This window comes from Triticum aestivum, chromosome 1D, assembly GCF_018294505.1.
Source record: "Triticum aestivum cultivar Chinese Spring chromosome 1D, IWGSC CS RefSeq v2.1, whole genome shotgun sequence".
NCBI lineage: Eukaryota > Viridiplantae > Streptophyta > Magnoliopsida > Poales > Poaceae > Triticum > Triticum aestivum.
The window spans coordinates 9,434,348-9,449,534 of NC_057796.1; the positions used below are offsets into that span (position 1 = coordinate 9,434,348).

The following is a 15,187-nucleotide window of genomic DNA, read 5'->3' on the forward strand; positions in this document are numbered from 1 at the left end:
ACACAATAGGAGACTGAGCCGTGGCCCATGTCGTCAATCTCTTCTGTGCGAGCGGAGGCTTAACGGGAGCAGTGACATTTAATAGCTGACAGTGATGGACCTGTGTGCAGTGGAAAGTTAGATATACGCGACCAAATACAGGGTCCTATACAGCTGTCGGTGCGAATCTAGAGGAGAACGATCGATGGGGATAAAGAGCACATATGTGCTCGGGCACAGATAGGCACTTTCGAGCAAACGTACAGCTATGTACCTTGCTTACAAACGAGAAGGAGCAGTTACAAATCCGATTTCCATTCGTGACAAGCTTGTCCCGCAAGTCCACCATGAACTCCTGCTTGTACTCCCAGTCGTCCAGCATGAATTGCCTGAGGCTTGGGAGAGATGGTAGACCAGAAAACAACCCAACCTTGGGTACGATGCTCGCACCGAACTGCAGCAGCTCAAGCTCGAGGGTTGCTCTATCTTCAAAATCCACTGAAATATATGAGATTACCTAGTACCCGGTGCAGCTCCAGCACAACCATGCTCGGGAACTTCGCCTTAGGGAATTTGAGGCTGACGAGATGCTCACCATGCTGGAACCAAGGTTTTGGTTACCGATCGAAATTTCAAGATTTCCCATGGTTACTGCGTATTTCCGCGCCCCACGGTAAGTCCATATACCGAGCAAAATATACCTTTTTTTGAATTTAAACACTCAATTTATAGTAAAGTACGTACGATGTAATTAATGCCATGAGAGTTGGTTCTGGTGTGGTGATAGCAACCTAGTTCCTGTTTTGAGAGGTCTCTGGTTCAAATGTTCGTTCATTCACTTATTTGAATTCAAAATTCAGCTATAAAATTCGTTCGAAATATTCTCGGTATTTCTCGGTAACCATGGTAACCACGTTTACCAGTCCCCCTCGGTAAAAATGCCTCATTCGGTAACCAAAACCTTGGCTGGAACTACTTGTTCAACAGATGTAGGGAGGCCAGGTCTGCAGATCCCGAGGACCTGAATGACAACACCGACATCCAGAATCAAGGTGCTCCTAAGATTTAGCATCACAAGATTGATTATTGAGTCCCTACATCCATTCTGGCAGTTTGACCAGGTTGCAATACAACATCTGCAGCTTCTCCTGGAGATGAGAAGTGCATTATGCTCAAATCTTGTTTCTCTTTCAACATGCAGCAGCCTGAGAAGAAATCCCAGAGCAGAATCCTCAGTGAAAGCGCGCAAGAGAAGAAATCAGGACGTCAAAGGCCACTTGATTGCACCATATAAAAGGGTAGGACAGATTGATTACACTTCATCAGATCATTTACAAGGTCGTGCGTACAACGTCGTCTGTTTAACAGACAAATAAGATGGTCCTCCAAGATGAACAACGAAGGAGTACTAACAAGCTGCAAGCCAATAAATGGTACACATACATGCGTGGCCAAGTGCATACTGCTGGCCGACACGGCGCGACCTATACATATTTGTCCGGTGACTTGAATACAATTGATCCGTCCACCAGCACGAATAGGTGGATACTCCACGCAAAGGGAAGTACCAAAGTACTTCTACCTTGCCTTGGATTGTTGGGCGTGATTTCACTCTGAAGCCCGATCAGACCCGCTTCACAATGGGTCGACGTGGATCCTCAGTGAGCTCGGCCCTCAGGCATGCCAGTTCATAATCAGTGTAGTAATCTTTGAGCAGAACTTCCTTGAGGCTCGCGAGATATCGTAGGCCTGAAAGGACACCACTGTATATAGGCGTACCAAACTTGAGCACCTCAAGCTTCCGGGCTGCTCCGTGTTCAAACTTGACGGACTTGAGCCTTTCTTCGAGTCCCATGCTCAGCTCCAGCACTACCAGGCTCAGAAACGTCCCCTGCTGGAAATTGAGACGGACCTCTTCACCCTCGAGTGACTTCTCCAACAGATGCAGGAACGCCAGATTGGGTAGATTCCCAAGGACTTGTATGGCAGCATCGTGCTCTGTTATCCTGGAACTCCGCAGCTTCAGCTTCACCAGATTCTTAAGCCCCTGGATCCATTCCGGCAGTTTGACCAGGTTGCCGTACAACTTGAGGCTCTGAAGTGTCTCCGAAAACGAGAACTTTCCCTCCAAGCAGTCACATAAACCTGGCTTTCCCTCTGACCGGATTGACAATGACTCCAGGCGCCTCAGACCAACGACTGCAGAACACAGCTCTTGTCCGCTTTCCTTATTGACGCCAGTGACTCCTAACTTGCACAACTGGGTGAGTCCTTCTATGTCTTGTACAACATCCTTTCCTCGTCGCCCGATATTCACAACACCCAGTGTGCGCAGGGCTTTAAGCTTCCTCATCCTTCTAGGCACTAGAACACCATACAAATCCAGGCACATCGCAAAAGCAGGGAGTATAGCACAGCATATCATAGTGCATCTATCATGGATTTTCAAGTCATCACGATCTTTAGATAATAAATAAGAAAACAGCAAGCACTGAGGCAAGAGGCATAGCCTGTTCCTCATTATGTGTGGAATTTCTTCTAACACTCCTTCCTCATATGAGACATTTTCATTTGTTGAGTTTCCACCGGCACGAAGATATTGTAGCTTCCGAAGCTTGATAATGGTGTTTGGCAGCATCATCACCTGGGTATCTCTGATATCTAGTGTCTCAAGTTGTCTTAGGTCACCCAATGAATCTGGGAGGTGAAGAATATCATCACATCCTCTTAGAGAAAGGTAGCTTAGGTGAAGAAGATTCCCAATATGCTTAATGTGATGATCATAAAGACCTGTGGTGTCTTCGAGGTCCAACACTCGCAGAAGACTCATCTTATCAGAAATGAAAAATGACTTCCACTTGCCAAAAACTGTTACTGATCGTACACGGGACATGTCCACTGTGCTCTCAAACTCAGTCTTGTCTCCTTCCCAATTGCCATTTATAGCAAGGTGCCGTGCTATGCCCTGGGTGTTTACACTGCAGCCTTGCTCTAGTGTAAAAACAAGATTTTCTTCCAGCGACTTCGACATGCTGATTTCACGCATGAGGTCGTGGACTTGGCAGGCATCAATTCCTTTTGTACTGCGAATTGATTGTTGAGATGGCAAGATCATACTCCTGCTTATAAGCTCCATGAAGTAGCTACCCGCTATTTCCTCCGCAGACCTGCCGTGCACCTCCCTTGAGTATCCCTCTGCACTCCACCGACGTGCCAACCGTCCCCGTCCAATCCTGTAGTCTTCAGGGAATATGGGCAGATACAGGAAACAAGACTTGAGATGATAAGGTAAGCCATCATAGCTTCTCATAAGGATAGTTCTTATGGTCCCAAGTTCCGGATTCATCTCCAACTCGGCACTAATATGTTCATTCAATTTCCTCCATTCTACCGCAGTTTTTGGTTGGTTTGCCAAAAAGCCCCCAATGGTGACTATTGCAAGCGGAAGTCCCTTGCATTTTTTTAGGATCAAGTTTGCCAGTTCAACCAACTCGGGATACTGCTCATAAAAATTTGTAGTCCTGTCAAATACCTGAAATTGATACAATTAAGATTGTAAGTATTTGAATCAATTATAGTGTTGTACCCAACCACACGTTGTTTAAATCTACAAGATATATATGAATTTTCAAAATTCAAGCAAATGAATTACAAGACCGTACATTATTTGTACCTTTTCAATGAAGAGGTCACGTGCATCATTCTGTCCAAGACTTTTGAGCTCGTATATTTTCTCATGTTCAGAATTCTTGGAACAATGCTTAGCAATATCCTTTATCCTTGTGGTTACTATGATTCGGCTGGATGTTTCAGTTGCAGGAAAAGATGGTATTAATGCGTCCCATTCTGTGGTGGATAATAGATCATCAAGAACAATCAAGTATTTCTTCACTTCTAATTTTTTGACCAAATCTTCCACATCCTTGCATTCCATCTGCATAGCTAAGTTTTTGAGGAGCTCTTGAGGATTGAAAGGGCGCATAATTGTGATGCAAGCACGCTTATCAAAATTGCCAGCGAGTTCCTCGCTTTGGTAGATATCTCTGATTATTGTGGTTTTTCCAATACCACCCATTCCCCATAGGCAGATCACCTCACGTTGCCGGCTATTATCGTTTGCAATTAGCTTGAGAATATCTGATTTTTCATTCTCTCGCCCGATGAGCCGAGATTCCTTAAAAGCTGCGAGCATTGTCTCTGTGCGATTGAACATCTTCCTACCGGCAGAGCTGTCACTACTGGCAGTGTTCACTTGTGAGCTACACCCTGCCTCCGTCAAATCCTTTCCATCTTGCGAACCCTAGACACAAGCAAGCAATGATTAGGTGTTTTTTTCTTATATTTCCTAGGACGACACATGGTCGCTTGTTAAACCTTCAATATGTTCTGCACGTTCTTTTCTTTCCATTCTTTACATATAAGCAACTTTTTACAACTATAAAATCTTCTCTAAATTGCAGCTCATATCGTAATTCAAGGGGTCATATTGGTCTTGAAGTCTTAATTTGTTAGAATTGTGTCGAATATTGTGTACAAGATAGGTTACAGTTGGATTTGTACTTGTATTGTGTTTAGATAGGATATGAAGTCGTGTCGTAGTAGGATACTCGTATCCTAGGCCTCTCATATATAATGGGGGTAGACACACGATATAACCTATGCCAACATAATAGCACAAGAACGCGGGGGAGCCGGCGGCGTGTGGTTGCGGTATTGTGATGGTGCCATGGGGAGGAGCGCGCGTAGTCAGGCCCCGGGGATGTAGCCATATTGGTGAACCTCGTTAACAAATCTCGGTGTCGTGTCTCGTGTGATTGCTTGGTCCTCGGTAGATCGACGGAGTGTCTCGGATTTATTTTAACAAATGGTATCATGAGCAAGGTTCGAAGAGGCCGTTGATGTTGATCTAGAGGATGTATCGTCGTCAGTTTGGTGCGAAGACGGTATGTGAAGAAATCAGTATCGATGTCGAGGACGATCGATTGGGAATTCTTATGCGGAAGCCGTCGGGTCGCTGCGATCAGACGAGATTGAAAAGAGCAATCGGGACAACGCGGTGTGTTTCTCGGCGAGATCGGATTGTTCCGATCGAGAGCGCTTGCGATTGTGGTGACACGGACAGAGCTCGGAAGGTGAGCCAGCAGCTGGAAGCAGCAAGGCGGCAGCGGTACGTGGATGCCAGGGATACATCAGGCGGAACGGTACGCGTGCAACCAACGTGATGGGCTGTGCCGGCCGAACCAGGAGCGGGGCGATAGCCATATTGGTGAACCTCGTTAACAAATCTTGATATAGTGCTTCGTGTGATTGCTTGGTTCTCGGTAGATCGACGGAACGTCTCGGATTTATTCTAACATAATTCAGTAACTTAGATAGGAAAGGATATATAATTATAAATAGAAGTTTTGCTACTGCTCAGTCGATGTCCCACTTAGCTGTAGGATTAGCCTGATCCTTCCTTCGAGATTCTTATGGGTAGATCCGTCATATTTACCACGGTTAGGATAAACATGTGTTTCCCATCTTCCCCACAATATCAAGCGTCTCATTTTGCCGCCGGAACATGCAGCAGCCGTCCTCCTCCATGACGGCGCTCGTTCGAGCTCTCCGGCGAGCCCTCCCGCCGATGTCCTCGCGTGCGGCGCCTCTAACACGCGACCTGGGTCCTCCTCCGCTCCGGCCCCGTCCTCTCCTGCTCGTGGATCCTGCCGTTCTCCGTATTCGCGGCCACCGCGACAGCCTTCGCGCGGGCGCCGGAAATGGGGCCATCCTCTTTAGAGGGCTCACTCCGGCGAGGCCTCCCGCAGTTCTCCTCGCCTGCGCTGCCTCTCGCCCGGCGCGCCCCAGTTTCTTCTCTGCTCACTAATAAGGATTTACCTAACCATGTCTAGGCATAGGCAGACAAGATTTCAGATTTTGACTCTCACGGCTACTCTATTCATGGATGCCAATAATTCGTACAACTTGTAAATCGCCCTAATCAAGTGCTGAAATTAACATCTGAACTAAGAGCAGTACATTTTACCAAACATCCCCTAATGCCTGAACCATCACGTTGCAGGGGAGAGCTTAGTTGTGAGCACAATCCAAGACATGACTATTCTTTCTTCTTTTGCCGGAAAAGACATGAGTATCCTAATTCCTAACCACCACAGTAAGCATCAACATACTATGTTCAGACTTGGGCACAGGCAAAAAACAGAGCAGTAGTACTAGAGCCTAGCAGCAAATGTATTGCTCTGAACTAGCAGCTGGTTGGGCGTAGTTCAGTGGAAATCACAGCATGGGACTGCCGCGGCCGCACAGCGCGAACATGAGGATCAAATGAGCTAGTAGGGCATGTACGCAGCTACCTGTAGTCAGCCGGAAGCTCGCCGGCTGCGAGGTAGTACGCTCCAATAAACAGGAAGGAACTACGCTGACTGATGCAGTATGGTTTCCGACGTACGGTGGAGAGATCGATCCTCTGTCACCGGCGGCGACTTAGGGGGCGGTGGGGAAGCGGTTGAGGGCCTACAGCAGTGGCGTACCCAGGGGGTGTGCTAGGTGTGCCATGGCACACCCAGATTTTTGGAAAACATTTTTTCACCATGTAAGAATTAGCTTATTTTTAAGGCCCATGCAAGCTAATTGAAATAGACTTCAATTTTTTTAAAGTGCGCACCCTTCATTTTATTTCTAGGTCCGCCACTGGCCTACAGTGCTGGCGGCGGCCCAGAATTCTCTGGCGCGAGGAACGAGGGGAGGGTGGCGGACTGGAGTTGCTCGTCTGGATCGGGGCCGCGTGGTGGAATATTCACCGAGGAGTGCGGCGGACGCGACAACGCGAGGAGAATGTGTGGCGGCGCTTATGCGATTCCTGTGTGCGTGCGGGCGGTGGCTATGGATCGTGACGAAGGGAACTAACGACCCAATTACTAATTTACCATTTAAAAAAATATTTACTTGAATTTCCAGATCTGATGGTCAGAATAAATCATAGCAAGAGTTACATGAAATTACGATATATTACTCGCCAATCACCCTAAAACAGGTCTATAGAAAATGATGGTTGACTATGATGTTGAGACACCCTATAAACAGAAAGAAGAAAATTGCGAGGGCGTCCGTTTGAGGTTTGCCCTTGGAGATGCCCTTATGTGTTATTAGTGCAAGAAACCAGTGCATATTTCCACTAACTAGTTGCAGATGTTGCAGTTGCAGAGATTGAGAAGTCTACCGATGCCAAGAACACTGGAATTATCTTGATCCTGAAGGTGAGTGCAAATGCGGTTGGTGGAAGAGAAATGTGATCTTGATCCTGAAGGGGAGTGCAAGTCTGCTTCTCGATCATGACTTTTGCAGTTGTGTTTCCATCCAGAAGGTCTGAAAGTGTGCTCTGAACTGTTAAGGTGCTCCCTTTGTTCAAAGTCAATGGCAAAATTGTCGACTCAAGCATGAATGTGACAGCTTGAACAGGGTTGGGTGAAACTTTGTGACGCGCCAAAGCCAGAACACAATGAGCGGTTTATGTGATGATATGGTAAAGGTCTGACGCGTGTCTTGGTGGTTTGAGGAAGTAACACTCATTCGGTAATGGCCAATTTGATTGAAAATGCATGCAGATGTTTGAACAAAGTGTGAGGACGCCTTGAGATGCTTCTTAACAGCACTGACTACAGAATCTAAGTGGAACCAGAAGAACAGGGAAGAAGGGTGATACTGGAGGAGGAGATACTGGTAGTGTTGGTGAGCAGCACCAAGATAAATAGAAACAATCACATGGGAAAGCTAGAGGTGAGAAGTCAGATGAAGAACAGGATGAGAGTGAGCCGTCTGACTATGGCTCTGCCGATACATGCCAATTTTCTTTTGTTAAAATTTCAGATTCCAATTGTTATCCAAGGAGATGAAGTCTCTAGATTTTTTTTCTCGTGAGAAAAGAAACAATCCGATTTGAAACTACATTATGGAGGATGGTTATGATTGTTGGAATTAATCTCCAGTTATAACAAACTGGGAGATAAAAGGGGAACTAACATAATTCTCACGTAAGTGCCCTGATCGGGGGCACCGAAGCAACGACTTGGTTTTGGTCCCGGTTCCTAAGCGCCAAAGAAATATATATAAAGGGGATTTGGGGTTGTTAGAAAGAGAAGACACAATACAGGGCTAACACTCGTAATCCTAACTACGGATCCTAAAGTGGCGGCGCTCCTGCTGCCCTTCTTCCTCGGCAAGCTGCATGGCCTACACGGACCTGATGGCCTCTGACAATCACGGTTAGACCCCAATCTCCCGCATTAAGTGGTGTTCTATTAGGAGATCAAGTTCCCGTTCGAGTTGATCCTAAAGTTTTTCCTAACAATAATTATCCCATAACTTTCCTAACAACTCTGCGCAAATCAGCCGAGAAGATTAACCAGAACAACAATTAAAGGAGCATTACTTAAGAATCTTTAAGGACTTTTAATATTACCTTCTTGTAGAAAACATGAAGAGTCTGGTCAGCAAACAATTGTTTATGCTCTGGTGCTCCATTCTCTGCCCCTACGCATAAGCTTGCAACTCCAATTTGCTCTGTGGAAACTAAGATCAGACTTCCTTTCTTATTGTCTGGGAAGCATGCTTTAATCCGATCCCACTCTTCAATGGTGAGAATGTCATTTAGCACAATGAAGTAACTCCTTTCTTTTAGAAATTTCTTGAACTCATGAGCAAAGTAAATTTTCTTCATCATTCCCATCATCTTCAGGACTTGGGTCCCAAGAGCTGCTTTTTCCTCTTTACCCTCCTCTTGAAGAAAATTAATGTAGAACTGCTCAACTACACTTTTCAAGAATTCGGTTGAATTGAAAGGTCGCCTCAACCCAGTGACCCAGGCTCGGCACTCGAACTTCTTGTGTATCTGTGGATCTTCATAGACCCTTTTGATGATTGACGTCTCTCCAAGATCACCAATACCTTTCCCCCACACAGAGATCACTCTAAGGTCAATGTCGGTCTTGTTGATCATTCGAATGAGATCAAATTTTGCTCTATCCCGCTGCCACCTTGCTTCATCGGTTCCGGACAAAGTTGTACCAGCCACTGCAGGTTTTCCATCGGTGGTTGCAGTCTTAGAACTAGAGCCCTTGATGAGGTGGTAGCGCATGTTCCTCTGGCTAACATCCTCGACATTGGCTCTGAGCTCCTTCATCTGCTTGGCCACGCGGCGCCGATCCAGCAGTGTGCGACGGATACGCCACCAGGACTGCTTCTCAAGGCGAACAGCAAATTCTTGAAGGGTGTCCTCGACATCATAGGCCACATCGCGGACTTGTTTCACCCACACCTTGACAACCCTGTCGTCATCATATCTCTCGTCATGGGCAGTCATGAGGAAAGCATGCATCATCTCGAGCTCATTGGTGATGAAGACCTGGTCACGCCGGACTCCAAGTTGCAGAGCAACCTCCTCCGCCAGAGCGGATTTGGCGTAGCCAAGCGCTCCATCCAGCACGGACTTTCCAATGCTCAGAGCCGTGGCCTCCATTAGCACTGACAGATACAGGCAACACAGTTGTTAATGCTAGGTGTTAGTGTTAGAGCTATAGCAGATCTCAGAGCTGGGAAACAAATAACATGAGAAGAGGGAAGCCAACCTTTGTGGCGGCAGCAACCTGGATGGCTATCAAGACGCCCTCGGTCTCAAAGGAAAACTCCCTCCAAAGCGATTAAGCATACACAATCTGCAGGGCAAACAAAGAATTTAAGAACCTACTACTATCTATTTAGCAAAGGGAATGCATCCCTCAATTAGGATCAATTTTCCATGGCTGGAGCACAAAAGAAATAAAGGAGTTACCAGCAGCGAAGAGAAATGGACAACGTCTGTGGGTTGCATCATGGTCTCCGACCAACCAGAAGATGATGACGAAGAGGACTGGGACCGAGATTCTTTGCTTCCAGTTGTTGTTAGCCATTGGTTCCACTTCTATCCGCAGAAGCAAAGGTAAATGGAGGGCAGGGGCAAAAGAAGCTTCTTTGCTTCTTGCTGCAGCATATGCACCCAGGCATGGTGCCTTTACACTTTGGTTTTCCTTTCTTTTGGTAAAGATGGATCGGATTCTTCCTGTCTGGTTTTCGAATGATGATTCCTGGAGTAGGCTTGTTGTGATGGATATAAAGCAAGAGTTCCAATGAGGTAACATGTTTCCCTCACAAGAGAGTACTCCCTTCGTCTCAAAATAAGTGTCTACGATACATCAAAGGAATTAGGGCCGTCTATTTTTCTGGTTCAACGACCCAGATGAGGCAATACTACACAGAATTTCTAGTAGTACTCCCTCCATTTACTTATACAAGGTCACTATGAAATATACGTTTTACATCTATACAAGGGCACCAACAGTAATCGAGACAAAATTAATGATATTTTCTTGTACTAACAACAAGTTTAATACTTACATGCATGTATTAACGACAATCAGCTACTTCTTCCATTCAGTTTTCTTGCATGCATGTGGCATATTAATGATCCCAGTAAACGAAAAGAAAAGCAGACATTAAATTTTACATTGGTACATGTAATCTAAGTTTGTGGCTTTGTATATAAAACTGGAAGGAGTATATTGAGTTATGAGGGGTATTTTCGGCAGCTCACTGTTAATCAATCCCAAAGACAGTTTCGTGCAAAAACAAGTGGAGGGTAGATATAGAATTTCAGCAAGTCGCGAGCGATTAGTTCGGCCATCCCGGACCGTCACCATCTGCGGTGATAGCGTGCTTGTTGAGTTTGCAGCCGGCGGACGGTAATCGCCAGCCTGCCGAGGGCCGTCGCCCCTGCCCGACCTTCCTTGCTCCCTCAGCCCGTCCTCCGCAGTCGCCTGCGTCTTGCCCTAGCCGAACATCGGCAGCTATCTGCATTGTCGCGCCCAATCAACCTCCATCGACAACTGACGGCGAGTTGCCAGATAGCGCCATGCGGGTCCCTACCCCGTTTCACACAGGGACCCCACTTCTTCTCATCTCTTTAGCGCATACAAAACCCGCATGGCCATCCTGATGCAAGTCTATCTGTAGTACGCCAATCAATCCATACATGCATATGAGCGTTCAGCGCCTTGCTCATGCACAAGGCCTTGGAGATGAGGGCGTCGCAGGTTGTAGGGTCGACACACGGGCGTGGATGCAAGGCCTTGCGCAAGCCGGGAGGAGGGATAATCAGACTTCGGGATGGCGGAGGTCCTGCCGGCGGCGGCGGCGTGCATGCTCTGGCTTTTGGTGGCGTGCCGGGAGGTGGGCAGGCGACGTCGGGACGACGGAAGTCCTGGGGGCAGCGGTCTGCAGGCGGCATCTACAGACAGAGGTTTTGTGAGTGGAGGCCTACAGGCTGCGCCGACTACGGTTATTGCCGGCGACATCGGGATGGCGGATGTTGGTGATGGAGGCCTGTTTGTGGCGTCGGCTGTGTGATTATATTGTAGATAATGAGAGCTCTAAATAATCGGGCTAATCATAACGATTAATATTCATCTACAAGGAGGAACAAATCTCTCCCTATACATTTTCAACCATTGGATCAATTTAATACTACCCATTATATTTGATAGTATGATGTAGACAGATCATTTTCAACCATTGGATCGATTTAGTACTACCCGTTATATTTGATAGTATGATGTACCGTCAAAAATCTCTTGTATTATCTTTAGTATAAAGTTGTACAAAAGCTGAGATACTTATTTTGAGACGGAGGGTTATATAATAGAGAAAAAGATCAGCACATAGACACATACATACAAATCAAATAAAGCCTTGCTTCGGTAGACCCATCTCACAAACCGTATAAGGGCAATACTGTCATTTGAACATAATATATAGCCAGCTTCGTATACAAGTTGTATGTATATGTACACAAACGATCCGCCAATCCGTCACACAAACCAGCGCACATCCCTCCGTCTTGGGCTGACTCATTTTTCCTTTTTTTAACCTTCAAAAAATAGATGCAAGAGACAAGATTTGAACTTTGAACCTCTTACTTTTTAATTCCACACACTCTAACCAACTAGGACAGCCAAATTGTTTTGCCTAGCTACTCCTTTTATTCTTCTTGTTGTCCTTTTTCTCGGTCGTTTTTTGTTTTGTTTGGCCATTTTATTCTTTGGTTTTGTTATTTTTCTTTGTAAAACATGTTCTCATCCTCCTGTTAACAAAACGAATCACGCGTGTGACGTTAAACACATATAGTTGACGCAAAAAAAATTAAATATAAAAGGTGAGTGTGTTTCAGTCCGCATGCATAAAATGGATGGATGATTCATTCCATGTTATGTGTGCGCATGACGTACAGGTTCTCGTCGCATGAGTCGCCATGTTCGTCCTAAAAAAAATTAAATTAAAGGCAAAACAAAAAATGAGTCGCGTTTCAAGGAACGAACAAAACAACACTGACTGGTCTGTGCGTGGTTTCAATGTAGATTTTACTAATTTAAATGCTTCAGTTATTTGCAATTTCCGTCGTTATCAATCAACATGAACATTTTCTTATATCCTAACCATTTCTTGAAATTTGTCAACAATTTTAGAATTTTAAATTGTGTATGAAAATTTTATAAACTTGAACACTTTTACTAAAATTGTTAACAAATTCGCAACAACTGATGTTTAACACAAATTGTTATCAATCCACATGCTGGCAAAATTTGGTGCCATTTCGTGCATGAGAACAAATACATCATGTTCAATCAAGATCGTTCGGGGTCTGCCGATAGGGCAAGTTTCGAAGTACTTTTTTTACCTCCACCAAACATACCCTACATTTTTCCACACAACGGCAACACCATGGAAAACACGCATGCCAAGCTTCATTGGTTTCTGACATTTCATGCATTTTCCAGGGTTTTCCCAGCGAAAAAACCTTAAACACAGGCCGGACGTGATGCAGCGTGCATTCGGTGTCCGAATTCGTTCAAATTTTGTGTGGGGGGCTACCATGGGCATGCCCACCCGCTGGCAAAATTTTATGTCGTTTTATGCATGGCACCAAACACACCATGTACAACTTGGACCTTTTAGGTATCTCGTGTATGGCAAGTCTCGAAGCACTTTTTTTCACCTCCACCAAACAGACCCAAATTTTTTGCACACAACAGAAACATAATGGCAATAATGCATGCCAAGTTTCGTTGGCTTCCGCCAATTCATGCATTTTCTATGGTTTTCCCTGAAAAAATCCTAAAACACAGGCGAACGTGACGCAACGTGCAGTCGGTGTCCGAATTCGTTAAAATTTTGCGTGGGGGACTGCCAAGGGCAATGCCCACATGCTGGCAAAATGATGTCATTTTCGTGCATGGCAACAAATATAACATGTTCAATCGAGGTCGTTCTGGTCTGCCGGTAGGTCAATTCTCGAAGCATATTTTTTGCCTCCAGGAAACGTACCCAATTTGTTTCCACACAATGGCCAGCATTCATGCCAGGTTTCGTTCATTTCTAGCATTCTATGCATTTTCTACGGTTTTCTTGGTGAAAAATCCCTAAAACATAGGACGGTCATGATGCAACGTGCGTTTGGTGTCCGAATTCGTTCAATTTTTGCGTGGGGGGCTGCATGGGCATGCCCACATGCTGGCAAAATTGGTGTCATTTCGTGCATGTCAAATAGACCATGTTCAACCGGGACCATTGGGTATGCCGGTAGGACAAGTCTCGGAGCACGTTTTTTTCATCTTCACCATACGTACCCAAATTGTTTCAACAAAATGGCCAACATGCATTCCAAGTTTCGTTCATTTCTGACACTCTATGCATTTTTTTATGGTTTTCTTGGTGAAAAAAATCATAAAACAGAGGCCAGGCGTGTTGCAACGTGCTCGCTGTCGAAATTCGTTCATTTTTGTGTGGGAGTGGAGCTGCTCCGGTGTTGCGCCAGGTCCCAATGTCACGTATCCATCGGTGGTGATGTGCCAGTCCTTCGGCAGCCACGCCGACAATGAAGCGAGCAACCTGAAGTGGCTCAACTCCGCCTGCGGACACGAGAGAGTCGACGGCCAAGATCGACTGTCGCTGCTGTCGGATCCGGAGCTCACCATGGAGAAGATAAGGGGCGACGGGGAACCGAGGAGGAGGAGGAGGAGGGGGCGACGTCGACGGTTGGCCGGCCCCGACTTTTATAGACGAGGGCTGCGACAGGAGGAGGTTGGAAGGCGCCACATCGGTGTGAATGCGAGGCCAAGTGAAGCGAGGCGACGACTTAATGATGGGGCGGGCGAGGCGGCATATGCGGCAGTGGAAGTGGCGCGGCAGGCGAGGCATCAACGGGCCAAGGATGCAGCCGTGATTATCGTCACAAATATCACGGTCCGGTGCAGATATAAATCAAAAACAAATCATGGCTGCCCCACGATAAAAGAACAAAACACGTAGAATTTGTTGTTACATGCATGCCGGCCGTAGTGGCTAGCTCACATTTGCTAATGTGCCCCTTAGAGCATCTCCAGCCGCGCCCTCAACAAGGCCCCCCAGGCGACTTTTCGGCTGCCGGCGTCAAAACATCAGCCCAGTCGCGCCCCCAAGGGCCCAATTTTCGCCGGCTCGGGCCGAAATTGGCGCCTGCCGACCCAACCCGAACCCGGCATGCTGGGGGGCGCTCGGGGGCGCCGGGCGAATCGTTTTTGGCGCGAAAGAACCGCGGGCCCTCCTTGCCAGCGACTCGTCTCGCTTCTCGCCGCTTCGTCGTCCTCATCGCCTCGTTTCCCGTGGTGCATCAATGCCAAAGCTGCCGCGCGCTGCCGCGCAGGTCAACCTCCACCATTGATGCCTCACGGGCGGCGCAGTGAAGGCGTGACGACGCGCGTCCCCGCGCATGCCACCCGTAGACGCGGCGGCCACGCGTGCTCGTGGCGCCTCCGCCTATATAAGCCGACCCCAGCGCGCCGGTGGCACGCACAGAGTCTCCACCGCCGACGCGCCCTCTCTCCCCTTCCTCCCTTTCCCCTCGCCGTCCCAGTTCAAAGAAATGGCCGAACGATTCCCAGGCGACGGCGCGGCGGCGAACGGCTTCGGCCGCCGCCACCTTCACGAGGACGAAGCTCGGCTCCTCTTCGAGGCCGAGTACCCGGTCCAGCCGAACATGCGGGTGCCCGGGGCGTGGAGAATCAACGCCGGCGGGGTCCCGGTGCCACCACCACCCACCGGGGCGGCGCGGCGTGCGGAGATCGCGCGTATCCGCGCCTCCCTG

At 47.2% G+C, this 15,187-nt stretch overlaps 1 protein-coding gene across 1 annotated transcript; it reads right to left on the reverse strand.

Annotated features, from left to right (window-relative positions):
• Positions 1-1,330: 1,330 nt before the first annotated feature.
• Positions 1,331-9,923, reverse strand: LOC123162585 (disease resistance protein Pik-2-like). The gene is made up of 4 exons (XM_044580361.1): positions 9,806-9,923; positions 8,438-9,498; positions 3,653-4,279; positions 1,331-3,511 (listed from the first exon to the last, which is right to left on the reverse strand). Exons 1-4 carry the CDS (start codon positions 9,921-9,923, stop codon positions 1,604-1,606), a joined length of 3,714 nt encoding a protein of 1,237 aa, XP_044436296.1. The 3' UTR covers positions 1,331-1,603.
• Between the last annotated feature and the right edge of the window lie 5,264 nt (positions 9,924-15,187).